General features: G+C 40.9%; 3 protein-coding genes and 1 non-coding gene across 4 annotated transcripts; 1 reads left to right on the forward strand and 3 right to left on the reverse strand.

Annotated features, from left to right (window-relative positions):
- The first annotated feature begins 246 nt into the window (after window positions 1-246).
- LOC135582379 (uncharacterized) lies at window positions 247-5,948 on the forward strand. The gene is made up of 8 exons (XM_065094112.1): window positions 247-455; window positions 1,528-2,180; window positions 2,258-2,389; window positions 4,070-4,165; window positions 4,251-4,443; window positions 4,546-4,958; window positions 5,300-5,548; window positions 5,638-5,948. Exons 2-7 carry the CDS (start codon window positions 1,530-1,532, stop codon window positions 5,519-5,521), a joined length of 1,707 nt encoding a protein of 568 aa, XP_064950184.1. The 5' UTR covers window positions 247-455; window positions 1,528-1,529; the 3' UTR covers window positions 5,522-5,548; window positions 5,638-5,948.
- A 402-nt stretch (window positions 5,949-6,350) lies between these two features.
- Window positions 6,351-8,071, reverse strand: LOC135600080 (uncharacterized). Its single transcript, XM_065094113.1, has 3 exons — window positions 7,321-8,071; window positions 7,062-7,247; window positions 6,351-6,973 (listed from the first exon to the last, which is right to left on the reverse strand). Exons 1-3 carry the CDS (start codon window positions 7,813-7,815, stop codon window positions 6,689-6,691), a joined length of 966 nt encoding a protein of 321 aa, XP_064950185.1. The 5' UTR covers window positions 7,816-8,071; the 3' UTR covers window positions 6,351-6,688.
- A 1,219-nt stretch (window positions 8,072-9,290) lies between these two features.
- Window positions 9,291-12,686, reverse strand: LOC135600096 (small ribosomal subunit protein eS10z-like). Its single transcript, XM_065094114.1, has 5 exons — window positions 12,586-12,686; window positions 12,437-12,485; window positions 12,062-12,344; window positions 11,830-11,968; window positions 9,291-9,550 (listed from the first exon to the last, which is right to left on the reverse strand). Exons 1-5 carry the CDS (start codon window positions 12,586-12,588, stop codon window positions 9,476-9,478), a joined length of 549 nt encoding a protein of 182 aa, XP_064950186.1. The 5' UTR covers window positions 12,589-12,686; the 3' UTR covers window positions 9,291-9,475.
- On the reverse strand, window positions 11,137-11,232 carry LOC135613870 (small nucleolar RNA Z161/Z228). Its single transcript, XR_010487392.1, has one exon. It is a non-coding gene; the product is annotated as a small nucleolar RNA Z161/Z228 (small nucleolar RNA).
- Window positions 12,687-13,534: the final 848 nt, after the last annotated feature.

The raw sequence follows: 13,534 nt of genomic DNA on the forward strand, positions 1-13,534 counted from the left end.
TGTTGATATTAAATTCACTAACTTTGATTTAAATTGCGTAGATTAAAACACACAGTGAGGCCATTCGATTAATCGGTTCCGGATTCATAGTAAATTCTCTACCCGTATCGAATAGGATTTAATTGGGTTCGATCGATGAAAGCTTTGTCCAATTTAACGGATCGGGTAGATGTGGTTGAAAAGATCCGACCCGTTTACTGACCTGGCATCTTCTCGGTGGTCGGGCTTCGCACAGACGTTGACGACTCTTCGTACCGCCATATTTGACCCCGAAGCAGCGGGATTTGTGACGCCGAGTTACCCACCCACGGCATCCTCCTCGATTCGTACGCGTGGCCGCAAGGAACCCTCTGTCGCCGTGCTTCGTCTCTCGACGTTGAGTGCCGCAGTGAGGCCGGAGGCCGGCGTCGCCGACGCTCCCACGCCGGTGGTGCATCCTCTTCCGCCTCCTCCGAGTACGTGGTCTTTCTATTGTTTTCCTTCCTATTTCTCTCGTAGAGAAACCCTCTTTTTTCTGATTTCGAAATGGATTAGTGCCTTTGCCTTTTTGGATCTGAGATAGCTCGTAGTAATTTTTCCTTTAGAACAAAAGAAAAGGAAAGAAATTGCGACTCTCGTTTATACTGCTGCAAATTTGGTATTCTTCCCCTTAAAGAAAATCGATCAGAAACTTTCTGGTTCATGTGATCTATTGGGAGTAAAATTAGCCCAAAAGTTTGTGCTTGTAGGCACGAATGTCGTTGCGAATCACCGACTCATGTAATTTGGATCTCTTTGATGTGTTTTTCCATTCAGTTCTTCGTCAACCTATTTCGAATATTTGAAGTGGTCGGTGGGTCGGTGGGCCCTCAAATTGTTGCGAAGTCTCCGCCACAGTGCCCTATGCGTGTCCTTTTCCATCCAAATCTATCATCACCATGGTTACTTCGGGCTATTATTTTAATCCAGTGAGGCCAAGATTCCAACGAATCGATGTGCAAGCGATAATTGACCTCAATATTTCTTTTGCATCCTGATTGATGCATATTTTACCTCAATACATACGTAGCTTGATTGATGCCTTTCACTTGCTTCACCATCGGAAATCTCTTACCGATCTTATCTGATTAGAAAAGAATTGCACAGTTTTGTTTGTTTCAGGAATTTTATCCTCTCAACAAGATGATTATGTTTGGATCCTTGCGTTCTCCCGATCACAGAGCTGTAGATCAGTGTTCAATTTACCCATTTTAATTTCGCCGCCGTGCAATCTTTATGTCTTCATGCGGCTGCAACCACTGCATGGTTTAGTTTTATATTAGTATCTTATACTTTGGTCTCCCATGTCATTGTCTGATGGCATCAGATGAGGTTCACAGGCCACAACACTAACAAAGTCCATTTCCTTCCACTTTTTTTGTATGACCACAACTCATAACAAAGTCCATTTCCCTTCACACTTTTGGTGTACCTTATCAATATGATCTCCAACTGTATGCCTCAATATACAACTTTTCTTTCTTAGCAAAAGTAGTTTTTTTTTTGCAGACATGGAACAGGAGCATAACAGGATGCACGGGACTTCACGAAGGGATGCTGTTAGTGAGAGTAGCAGCCCTACCGCAAGATCGCTCGGTGTCTTCCTGAGCTTAGATTCATCTAGTCAGAGGATTTTCATGAGGACAGCATCGTTGGGCAGGATCGGCGGCACGGGTTACTGGCAGCTTGGCTCTATCAGGCCCAACCTTATAGTTGAAGGAATTCCTGCTGACACCACTAGGCCGGCAGCAGCTGGTGATAATCAAGCAATTGGTGCAGAGATGGCTGGAAATGGTCTCAAACAAGGTTCACTAAGCAGAATGAGTAGTAGGGATTCTTGGCCGAGGGGTTCAATTAGTTTTTCTAGTGATCGTGGAACTATCGATAATCTGGCACTTCCACAGGAACTAATAGATAAGATAGATAGTTCACTTGCACAAGTAGGATGCAGAGGGAGTCGAGTGGATGATAAAGAACATGAGGATGGAGTTGTGACATTTGCCGACGATTCTCTAATACTATCATTTAATTCCTGGTCATATGAAGCAAACTTGCCATCAGTTGTGACTCCATTAACTGAAGAAATTGTGTCTCCTCTTCCAACTGATTCCATCTTGTCTACAACGGGAAAGGGTCAAATGACAGGTATTGCTTCACCAAAGGTGAGCTTCATGAATGATTAGATTTTAATTTAGAAGGGAGAAAAATACTTTCCTGATATTTTAATGTTTTTTTGCAGGATAAGCAATACAAGCTACCATTTTGGCTGGACTATATTTCTTACTTGAGTCATTTGGCTGTCTTTGGAATTCTTGGGGTAAAACTTTTGAAATCTTTTCTACTGTCTACCAAGAGTGTATGGCACAATTTGGTAACTGAGTCTAGGATTTTGTCATAGTTCCATTATCTAATATAATCTTTGTCTGCACTTATTCTTTGATTATTCTATTTCCTTTTTCTATTATTCCATTATCTGTTTAGTGAAATTTCTTGGCTACAAATACATTATTCATCTCAAAAAAATTTCTCTTCTTGTAGCATGCATTAAGCCAGTTGATGACTGTAAAGATTTAACATATGACAAATCCTTGCTTTTTTTTGTTAAATTAGACTGATATTTTGTTGTTTGAATATACAGAGCAAAAGAATTTCTTTCTGACAAAGTTAATAGGAACTAAAATGGAAAATATTTGCATATGCTGTTCAAATCCAAATGAAAATGGAAGATACTGCATTGATCATTCTACGAAGGTTGTGCAAAGGAATTGACTATTGTGAGAAATTGTTAGGATAAAGTAGTTTATGCTTGATGAGCCGTAGTATCTCTAAATCTCAGAATGAACTTGTGTTTTTCTGTGCAACTTCCTTCCTAGACCAGTTTTCTTTGGTGGGATTAATCTAGGGGACTTCATTATTAAGTTAATCTCCTCGGCCTGTAGTTAATTTATATACAAGTGGATTCACTTTTTTATTATGGGAAAGGAATTGCTTACTTTTGCTTGGACATTAAGGACTCATTTGAGATGAAAAGATTCAAATTCAAAACAATTACCCAGGAACATCAAAATGAAGAGCTTAGGAAACTAAGTTGACTTCTTAGGTTTTTTTTTGGATTCAGAAAACAAATACAAGAATGTTTTGAATTGAGAGACATGATTAAAAATATATATACAGAGCCAAAACCAATCCGTTGTAATGATAGAAGAAGTGTGTGATTGTGCATGCTAATTTTTCTCTATTGCTATATCTGTCAATAAAGAAAAACGTTAGACCTTCTGAAGAAAATTTTGGGCATTTAATTTTTAAACTTTCTTGCTTCTTGAAGTTGTATTTGATTGCTAAACAATGGAAAAGAATATTTGTTGTGGATAAAAGTTAACATAGTTATGAGCAAATGATACTTTTCTGGAAACGTAAGAATGGGTGCTGTCTGATGTTATTTGAAAGGCTTCTGTGCCACATATTTTGTTCTCCTCTACAATAGATTGGTTTGACAGATGTCACTTTTCTAAGTAATGATTTCACATGAGTAAATATTATTATGACTTTTCTAAGTAATGACTTTGCTACTATCCGCTAGATGATGAAAAATATTATTATGACACAGGAGTAAGCTTTTAGCATTCTCTTATCTTTCTGATGTTCTCTTGTCATAGACTGTTTAGAGTTAGTATAGTACTATTACTCCATTTAAGAACGACGTAATTACTGATAGAAGGGGAGAAATGATACTGTAAAGCTAGTCATCATTGATCATATATATGATATAGCCGAAATGAATAAATTAGGCCTCCTGTTCTTTTGACAAATTAAGCTACTGAAGCAGCTCAAGGGGAGTAGAGAGTTGGAATATCCATCAAAGCGTTCTACCATGATTTGTTTAGGGGAAAACTTTCATCCTGAAGCCACAGGAATCACTTCTTGTATCTGTTATGAAGAATTATTGACAATGTTAACACACTGTATCTATCAAAATTAGTACATGCTTTCTTCTCTGTTTAATTTTCTGTTGATGCAACAAGAATTAAGCGAATGGCCCTTCAACATACAGGTGTATACAAGATACTTACTGCAGAAGCTCTTTGGTCCTGGCCTCTTGCGTCTCACAGGGGATAACCCATTGTACCTTGATCTTCCCTCCAATATGGTTCTTTCTTTTCTTTCTTCATGTTTGACAAGGTAAAGTTTGCATCTCCATTCACTGATGCAATTCATAATGTGCTTTCTAACAGATAGGTTCCTTCCTGATGGGGTGGATTGGATTTGTCTTCAAGGCTGACATCCTCCATGTATCTGAACATTTGCTGGTAGGATTAAGTACAGGGTACTTGGGCAGTCTCACCACATTCAGTGGGTGGAACCAGAAGATGCTCGAATCGTCTTCCAAGGGCCATTGGGTGTATACTGTTGCTGGCCTGATACTTGGTGAGATAACAAAGTTTGAAGATAGGTTAGCTTAGAATTTGTGGAGGATTTATTTGAATCACTTGGACAGTTTTTGTTCTTAATCTTTCTACCCATCTATAGGGACTTTCCTTGTCAACTATAGTATCATTGTTGGGGTTGGATGTGCCGGAGGACTCCGCAGAATCATTATTGATTGGTGTGAGAAGAGAACAACCAACCTGGAAAAATGGAGGGTGGATAACCGCAATAAGCATTTGGTTGTAATGGCTGCTTTTCTACTGATATGGTGCTTGTTATGGACTCTGAGTGGAGAATTCTTTAGGGTCAAGTTGAACAGAGTCAGTAATTCTGCTGTTCTTTGGCTTGCTTTCTTGGTGGGTCCCCCGGGTGTGTGGCTCCGCTGGCGCTTGGCTAGGTTTAATGGACAAGGTATAGGGAACAAGCGAATGCTCAAATGGCTACCAATCGGAACTCTTTCGGCCAATGTACTTGCAGCAGGCATTATGGCTGCAGTTGCTATCATAAGCAAAGCGGTAAGCATCTGGTGCAAAACTCAGGATCAATCTTGAACTTATATCTTGCCATACTTCACTAATATTACTTTGTATTGACAATTGAGAAACAAATTGCACCTGCTAGGATTTGCAGGGGAGTTGCTTCATGCAAATTTTTTATGTTGTCATAATTTAGGGTCTAATAGATCCCCACACAATGACAAGGAAGACTCGTACACAATCACAGATCTGCATGCGCACACATACATGCATCTGTACACAATTTTTTAGGTTTCCTTTTAGCAAGCAAATGTGGTTTTTTGTTGTCTTTATTGTGTGCGGGTGGTTTTTTGCATTGATTAATTTCTTGTTTTGTTCAGGTAAACACAAAGAGATGCTCAATCATTGTCAGTGGATTTCAACTAGGCTTTCTCGGCTGCTTGAGCACAGTCTCAACTTTTGCTGCTGAGATATATGGTATGTGGAAGACTGGGCATGGCTGGAGGGCCTTCTTCTACATCATTGTCACCATCGTTCCATCATTTGCACTGGGAACTCTTGTATACTCGGTGCCTATATGGTTTAAGCATTATGAATCATAATTGTAGCAGCTTGTCTCGATATAAAGAGTAAGAAGGCTTGACTTATTCTATCAGTTCAGACTAAAGAATAACAAGGCTGACTTGATATAACCTGAGCTTTATGGATTTGGATTCAGGAGACAGCCTATCTATTCTAGAGTACTGGAGTATCTTGCACCAGTGGTCCCTCAGATCTCATAAGGAGGGAGCCTCATGCACCGTGACACCCTTTTCTTTTGCTTGAAAGGTGGATGAAATATCACATAACAACACAACAATCTTTGATCTTTCTGTAAGTATACTCTGGCTGTATCAAATTCTGGGATTGCTTCAATTCAACCAATTATACTGCCGTATGTGGGGATCAGTAAATTCCATCTTTTACAGCCACATGAACTGTTATACTTTTTGATTTATTTTTTGTTATATCATCATTTCTTATGTCCCACATATGCTTCAATTTTTCCTTGCTAGATGGTCTATTGGCATTGTATTTTATTTTTCTGGATTACAGATTCTAATTGCTTTTCTACAAAAAAATTTTGTGTGGTTGGGAGATTTCAGGCATGATAATTCTAATGATGAAAAATTCATTTAAAACTAACATAAAATCAGATTATTAAACCATTAAGAATTGTCTTCAAATTGTTGTTTATTAGAATTAAACAAATTTTGATATTTAAGTCTTTGTTCAAAGTGATGGTGTAGCCATTTAAGACACTTATATTTATATACGAAGCTGTCCTTTCACTTAGTGATGTGTGTCCTTCCCATCATCCAAGCTAGTGAACAAGATATGCCTGCATTGAATGAGATATAGTTCTTTTCTAGGTCACAACTTCAATGTATATTATATTATTACCTGATATATATCATATTAGAAGAAGCAATTAATAGAGACCACATACCACATGGATGCTTCTCAGTCACTCTCAAGCACACCATCCAAAATAAAGGGTAAGAATGAAGCTAAACTCTCAACTCCATAGCACTTCGAACAACACAAGTTCCATAGCTGTCTTCTCGTTTGGGAAAATGGGGAGAGAGACAGATCGAATAGATGAGTAAATGCGCGCTCAGATCTCTGAGAGCTTGACAGCTCAAAGAAAGAGAACAAAGTAATATTACTCGAGTGAATGAGCCACGGAGTCTTCTCTTCATTTTGCAGCCTCTGATGTCTCCTCATTATTAACTGTACCGGCAAGAGTTCTTTAGGGAGACTGGAGTGCTGAGCTTGGTCTGGTCCATGGTGACTGAGCACTGCACGTTGCTGTAGAACTTGGGCTTGACGAGCTTTCCCAGCACATAAGCTCGTGATCTGACCGTGAAGCCGAGGGTCATCCCCACGGGCCCGCTCGTCTTCCCCTCCGAGCTGCTAAGGCTTGAACCACCGCCGTAGAGAGGAACCTGGTGCCCTTTCACCACCACTCTGAGGTCCCTCTTGCTCTTCCTTGATTGGTAGAAGTCGTTCATCTACAGTAAGAATCAGCATCATCATATTACCAAGTCATATGTTGAGAGGAAATGTAGACACAAGTGAGATGGGTGGTGATGGAGATACGTTTCCGGAAGCCAATGTGAGTTGGTAGTAGTTGAGATCTATGGGGGTGGAGGTCACGTGGACGCCGAAGAAGCTGCCGGTGTTACGGTACGTGAACTCGAGGGTCGAGTTCAGGGTGGCCATGTCGGTCGGCACCAGCGACGCGTCGGTGCCGGCTTGGATGATGAAGTTGTCGAATGTGATGCTCTGCAACGAGCGAGGAATCAGCCATGCATCGTTAGAAGGAGAGCGGACACGATGAGGAGGCGGCGGCGGTCACCTTCATGATGATACGAGGCCTTTGGTTGCGGCTCGCGCCCCAAAGAATCAAGGCGAAGAAGGAGAAGAGGACGAAGAAGGCGAGGACGAAGCCGAGGAAGTAACACCTACGAGGAACGCCCGCGTCGTCCTCCTCGCCGTCCAGCAGTCCCTCCTCCTCGATCACCGCGCATTCCTTCCACGTCTTGCCGCCTCGACGGCGACTGCCCCTTCCGCCCCCGTCGTGGGGCGAGATCTTCCTGGCCCCGGCCGGCTTCAGCGATCCCGAGAACCGGCTCGAGGACGACTCCCGGGAATGGCGGCCGACGGAGGAGTGGGAGCGTGGCGGAGACAGCGCCGGGCTGGAGTTGAAGGACGTCGTCGTCGTCGTCGTCTTCTCGCCGTCGTGGGAGTCGCGCGACGGGCTCTGCACGTAGTAAACCGGCCGAGCCGGGGACGACGTGGCGTTGCTCGTCACCTCGGAGTCGGTCTTCGCGTCCATCTCGTGGCTTGGCATATCTGCAGCGACCGCCTGCTTCTGTCCGCTGCCTTGCTTGATCTCTTCCCGCTGCGACACTGGGTGTGGTTTAATATCAGTCTCGATGACAATACATATATATATAGAGAGAGAGAGAAAGAGAGAGCAATATTTTTCTCTTATTATTTATAGGCATTGTTTTTGGATCTGAGGTTAATGGGGGAAGCAAGCATTGACATCCCACGTTCTCTTGTGACACTTTTCTGCAACGAGTTCAGAATAATCAATCATCTTTCTTTTCCCCCTTTGTGCTGAAGGAATTGTGTTCTTTTATTCTTCTCTCGTGATATATATAGATTTTGTTCCATATACAAGGAACGGGTGGGCCCCAAGGAGTCCGGGGTCCACGGATCACTGGTGAGTTACTAAATGCTATGACCACGTTACGTGTAGTCCATGCCCCGTTCTGTGGCTGTTCGTTTCTCCTACAAAATACACATCAAATGTGATCACGGTACGACTGCTGTTACGAGAATGGTGTCCCGTAGGACCGGGATCGAAGCTTCCGAGAACCACTGATGCCGACCACACCAAAAGTACCCAGATTGGTTCCACGTGTCCACATAGACACAGAGAGAGAGAGAGGGTTTCATTGCCCATGGGGAACATGTGATGGCATCAAGTAGCAGTACGCTTTGAACGATTGCCACTGAGTAATGTGAGATCTATCCAAGTGGTCGGAGAAGATGGAAGAAGCAAAGAAACCTCGTTACTTGTCTGCCTTCACCTTCTTCGGTCTCTCTCACATAGGTCTTGCTCGCCACTTCCCTTCGAGTACACGATTTGGCCATCCCTCCCTACCACCAAATGGCGCTGCTCCAAACAAAATCAACAGCTTCCACCATCGATGGATCGTCCAGTTCTGACATTCTCTAGCTGTCTGCTAGAGTCCCATGATTAAGTCTTGCTTGCTTTGTAATCACTAGCTCTGGCAGCATCACTCCATGGCTGTGTATGCATCAATGTTCATCCATGGGTTTCTGGCAAACTGGGTGACCCATACATACGTGGTCGGGATATAGATGAACTCAACTGTAAAGACAAAGCCATTGCACCAATTAGCTCAGCTTACAAGTGTAAACATCACGCCCTCGATCATAACTGGCCACTTTCAGTGGCGGTGACCAATGTCTATGCTTCGTAAACCTATTACAACATCAAAAATTGAAAGAGAGCAACTTTGCTGATAAGACATCTTGAGACGTGTTTCCAATATTAAATTCGTGTCAACTTTATTATCAGATTAACAATGTAAGGTAGTTTCTGAGATACTAAACGATAACGAATTCCTCGTCACCCATGCAAAAGAGTTGCAGAGTATAGCTCACAGCAAGATTGCTGCTTCAGGTAACCTACACACTGCATCAAAAAACAAACCATGAAAGCCAGAACGTACATCATATGGTCACATAACTGCCTCATCAAAGCCAACGACCAGAAATGTCAACATGGACTAACTTAAAAGAACAATTTATTATACCGTTGCGATTGATGTCTGGGAAGAATAGTTCATGTGAGCAATATGTTAATCGATATAAGCTTGAACTTGACAAAATTGTCCAAAAGCAGGAAAAAGAACGATCTAAGTAGAACTGCTGCGTGAGTATAAGCAGAGCAAGGTAAGCCAGAAAGACTAGATCTACTCCATTGACGATGTTGCACCTGCTCCATAACCACCACGACCACGGCCAAAGCCAGCCCTACCTTCAGTACCCTGCAAGTTCCAAAACATGATACAATCAAATTAAATATGTCATCATATATTCAAGTTCAAGCACCAATTATAAGCATTAAAACATAAAATATGCTGGTGATCAATGACCCAACTGTGTTCTTGGATTAGGCCACCAGAAAAATCTGGCATTTAGAAAATGACACAAAAAGGGAAAAAAAAAAAAGTCAAAACCAGTGAACAGTGATACTAATCAGCCAAATTGTGAACTCTCATGTTACCGACAAGGTGGTGTATCATATCCAATAAAGCTCAATCCAAATTATATTAAACAACTCTACCACACACTCATTGCCCACCTCACGATGGTCTCCTCATGATACAACTGCACCTGATGAATTCAAAACCATCATATCCAAAAGTGCTGTTCAGGTAAGTTGCTGATTTTATTTGCCACACTAATAATCCTCCTATCTATATTCAACCGATCTCTGCTTGGTACTGCCCCATAGACCAACTTAGCATCACTGACCCTGTTGAGGGCTCCAGATACCTTCCAACCTCCCTTCCAACACGCCACCCTCTAAGCCCTAACATCAGCCTCCCTCCTTTATGGCTTACTTATGGACCAGTTGGTGACCTTTTTTTTTGTAGAACAAGGAAAACTGACATGAATGCCTAGATGACTGAACCTCCATAACTGATCAAAAGCAGATCAAACTTCATGACTGCCAACAAGCAGAAAGAATGATGCCAGACCCTCTCCTTTTTCCTTTCTATCTCCCCAGGAGCATAAAAAAATGAATTGATTAATAATGAGATGAAAGAAATGAATAAAGAGGATATATTTCCTCTGTCTAACATAACAAATCATCAAAATTAGCCAGTGGGAGGTGCTGACATCAGGTCAAACATATTTGCTATTCAGTACCACAGATATTCCAAATGAGGTGAAAAACTGCTTTTACTTTCAGAATGCTCAATCAAGGGGGGTATAGGAAATAAAAACAGTGTAACAATCAAGCATGAGACATACTTTAATCATAAGATGCAACAACCAGTACAAGTGGTTATGGTGCATCTCCTACCAGCTAGACAATGGATGCTCAATAGGCCTTAAGTGCAAAATCTGATGTTGAATGTTGATCTTAAAATAAGCCAACTGATATTTTTAAGCAAAATCAATCTGCCACTAACTTCCTAAATACTATTGGTATAACACTATAACCACCAAAAGCTTCTTGTCATGTTGCTGTGCAACTTCAATGTAAAATCAGCTTTTACCTTTGCAAAAATGTATTTCATCAGAAACAAGTGTTCAAGCATTGACAAATAAAAGTTCAGGAAACATAAAATCAAATTGATATGAAACGAACAAGAACTTCAGCGAAAAACATTTTGAAGTCCAACTATAAGTCAGTTGATATCTGTTCTTGCATAGGATACTCTGAAAAGTGATGGCTTCAATCATGAAGCAAACCTGGGAAATAGCACTATTAAGAGAACCATAATGACAAAACATTGAAGAAAATATTAGGTGCAATAACTGCAACCAGTACACAACACAGTTATCAACCCTCAGATTCACCAAAAGCTGCTTAAGATATAATTTGTACAGTTAATATATAAGCCATCAGAGATGGGAGTTGCATCGTCCTGGACACTAATGAAAGCATCTCAGATGACCGTCATGAGATTTAAAGATCCACACTCATCATTTAGCTCCATACTTCATAAACTTTTACCCAAGAATATACAGAAATAATTTTGATTACGAATATCACAACTAAAAGGGAAACCACACAAGATGTTGCGGAAAAGATAAAAATGAAAACTTAGTATCATCCGTTTTTTATCATAGACAGAACAACTACGGATTCCAGATGACAAACATGATATTTAGCATCGTCCGTTTTTTACAATTTCAATTCTATCAACCATTTATTTCTTTTGCTTCATCAAAACTTTTGGAATGAGTGTTGAATTGGCAGAACATACTATTGAGCATAAAAGACATGTAAACCCAAGTTATTCAATATTTGGGTCCACGTTAGTTTCTTCACACAGACCATAAAAGAATAATATGTTCACAACACTCATAGATGAAGGTATAGGTTCTTTTTTGTTTCCTTAAAGCATTGCAGAAAAAGAGATCTACCAACAGCAAAGCATAGAATGCAACATTAAAAATATATATACTAACAGAACGTCATCCATAATATGTCAAAATAGGATAAACTAATTAAGATCGTGAGACACAATCTGCAAAAAGTATATTCAATTATCATCTGCAAGCATACAATAGATAAAAGATTGCTCACCCTGAATGATGGCTGAAACTCAGGAGGAGCGCCACCCTTGTCACTACCGAAATCACCTGGAGGGCCTCCTCGAGGGCCTCCACGGTACCCATCCCTATCGCCAAACCTCGGCCGGTCACCTTCAAAGCGAGGTGGACCCCTAACCACCGTTCTTATTCTTTCAGAATCTACTATATCCATAAACCCGCAAAATAACAGTAGAATCGTTTCACATTGCAAGAAAAAAATGTACCTTGGGCGATCACCAGGAGGGCCAGAACCAAAGGGTCGGGGCGGCGGCCTGGAGGACTTCTTCAGAGTCGCGGGGACGATCTCGGATGGGAGGTTGAGGTAGGTGCGGAGGTACTCAATCCCATCGTTGGTTAGGTACCAATAGTAGTGCTGCCACGCGAAGGTTTCCCTCACGTACTCTCTCGACTTGAAGCTCTGCATCAGCTTTATCACCTGCAGGTTCGGCACCTCGATCTCCGGGTGCTTGGCGAGGTTGTAGTCCTTCTTCGCGTACAGCACCCCCTCTACATCCCAACAAACCCAATCCAAACACAAATCAGCAACCATCAAAACACTAACTGAGACAGCATTCAGATGAATCAGGACAAATGCGAACCTTGGAAGAGGTACTTGCAGATCTCATGGCGATTCTTCTGGGGGATGATCTGAGAAAGGGGATTCAAGTCAAAAAAGAAGACGAGATTAGATGAAGAATGAGAAGAAATCGATGGAGAGCAGAATCGATTCTCGCATTGTCATTCATACCATAGTGGCACGGGGAAAAAGAGATCTGCCGCAGGGGATTTGGAGCGCGGGAGCGTAACAGACGACGAAACCCTAGCCTTTATCCACAACGAGTTTATAATAGGAAGGGTAGACAGTTTTGGGCCGTTGATAATCTTCGGATCATGCGGCTCAGATTGAGCGGGTTGATCCGTCTTTGCATTCCATATTTGATTAAAAAATTATTTTAATTTTTAATTTTTATTTTACAACTATCAAAGACTTTACTGACGAAACTAATTGACACATTCGATAAATAATATTATCAAGATTTAACCTCAAGTTTGAATAAACCAATGGATCAAACCCTCCGATCGTAGATTGAATATAAAATATTTAAAGATAAACTATATATCATATTTAAAAGGATTAAAAAAATTATAAAATAAAAAAAATATTATACATTTTGGCTATAGAATGAATTCTTGAAATTAGATATTCGAAAGATAAAATTCTGAAGTCCAATGAGTTTGCATTCAAAGGATAGTATGATCAATATGAATAAAGAACAGCATGAAAGCGTTACCAATTTTGACTAATTGATAACAAGCTAAAAGACGGATGATATCGGCAAAAATTCATATGTATGTATACTTTTCCTTTGGATTATTTTATGAGATAGATGATGCCAAATGTACTCATTTTGTGAAGTAATCTGATTCTTCTCATTTCATAGAAAAAGAAACAGAATCTGTGTGCACTATTATGATCAAAGAATAAAACCTTGAAAAAGTAGGCAAATCCTTCCAGGATTTAAGATGCAATTTAGCAGGCAATAAGCTTTGTAGCAGCAACCTTACAAGACGAGCAAAGCACAGATTGAGCAGGAAGAATATGATGCTTGCCCAGCTTTGTGCTCCCTCGACATGCAATGATACAGATACAACTTTATCCTATTTTTATAGGATTCGTTGAAATCAGGCGTTTCCCT

This window comes from Musa acuminata, chromosome BXJ1-2 (genome assembly GCF_036884655.1).
Source record: "Musa acuminata AAA Group cultivar baxijiao chromosome BXJ1-2, Cavendish_Baxijiao_AAA, whole genome shotgun sequence".
Classification (NCBI taxonomy): domain Eukaryota; kingdom Viridiplantae; phylum Streptophyta; class Magnoliopsida; order Zingiberales; family Musaceae; genus Musa; species Musa acuminata.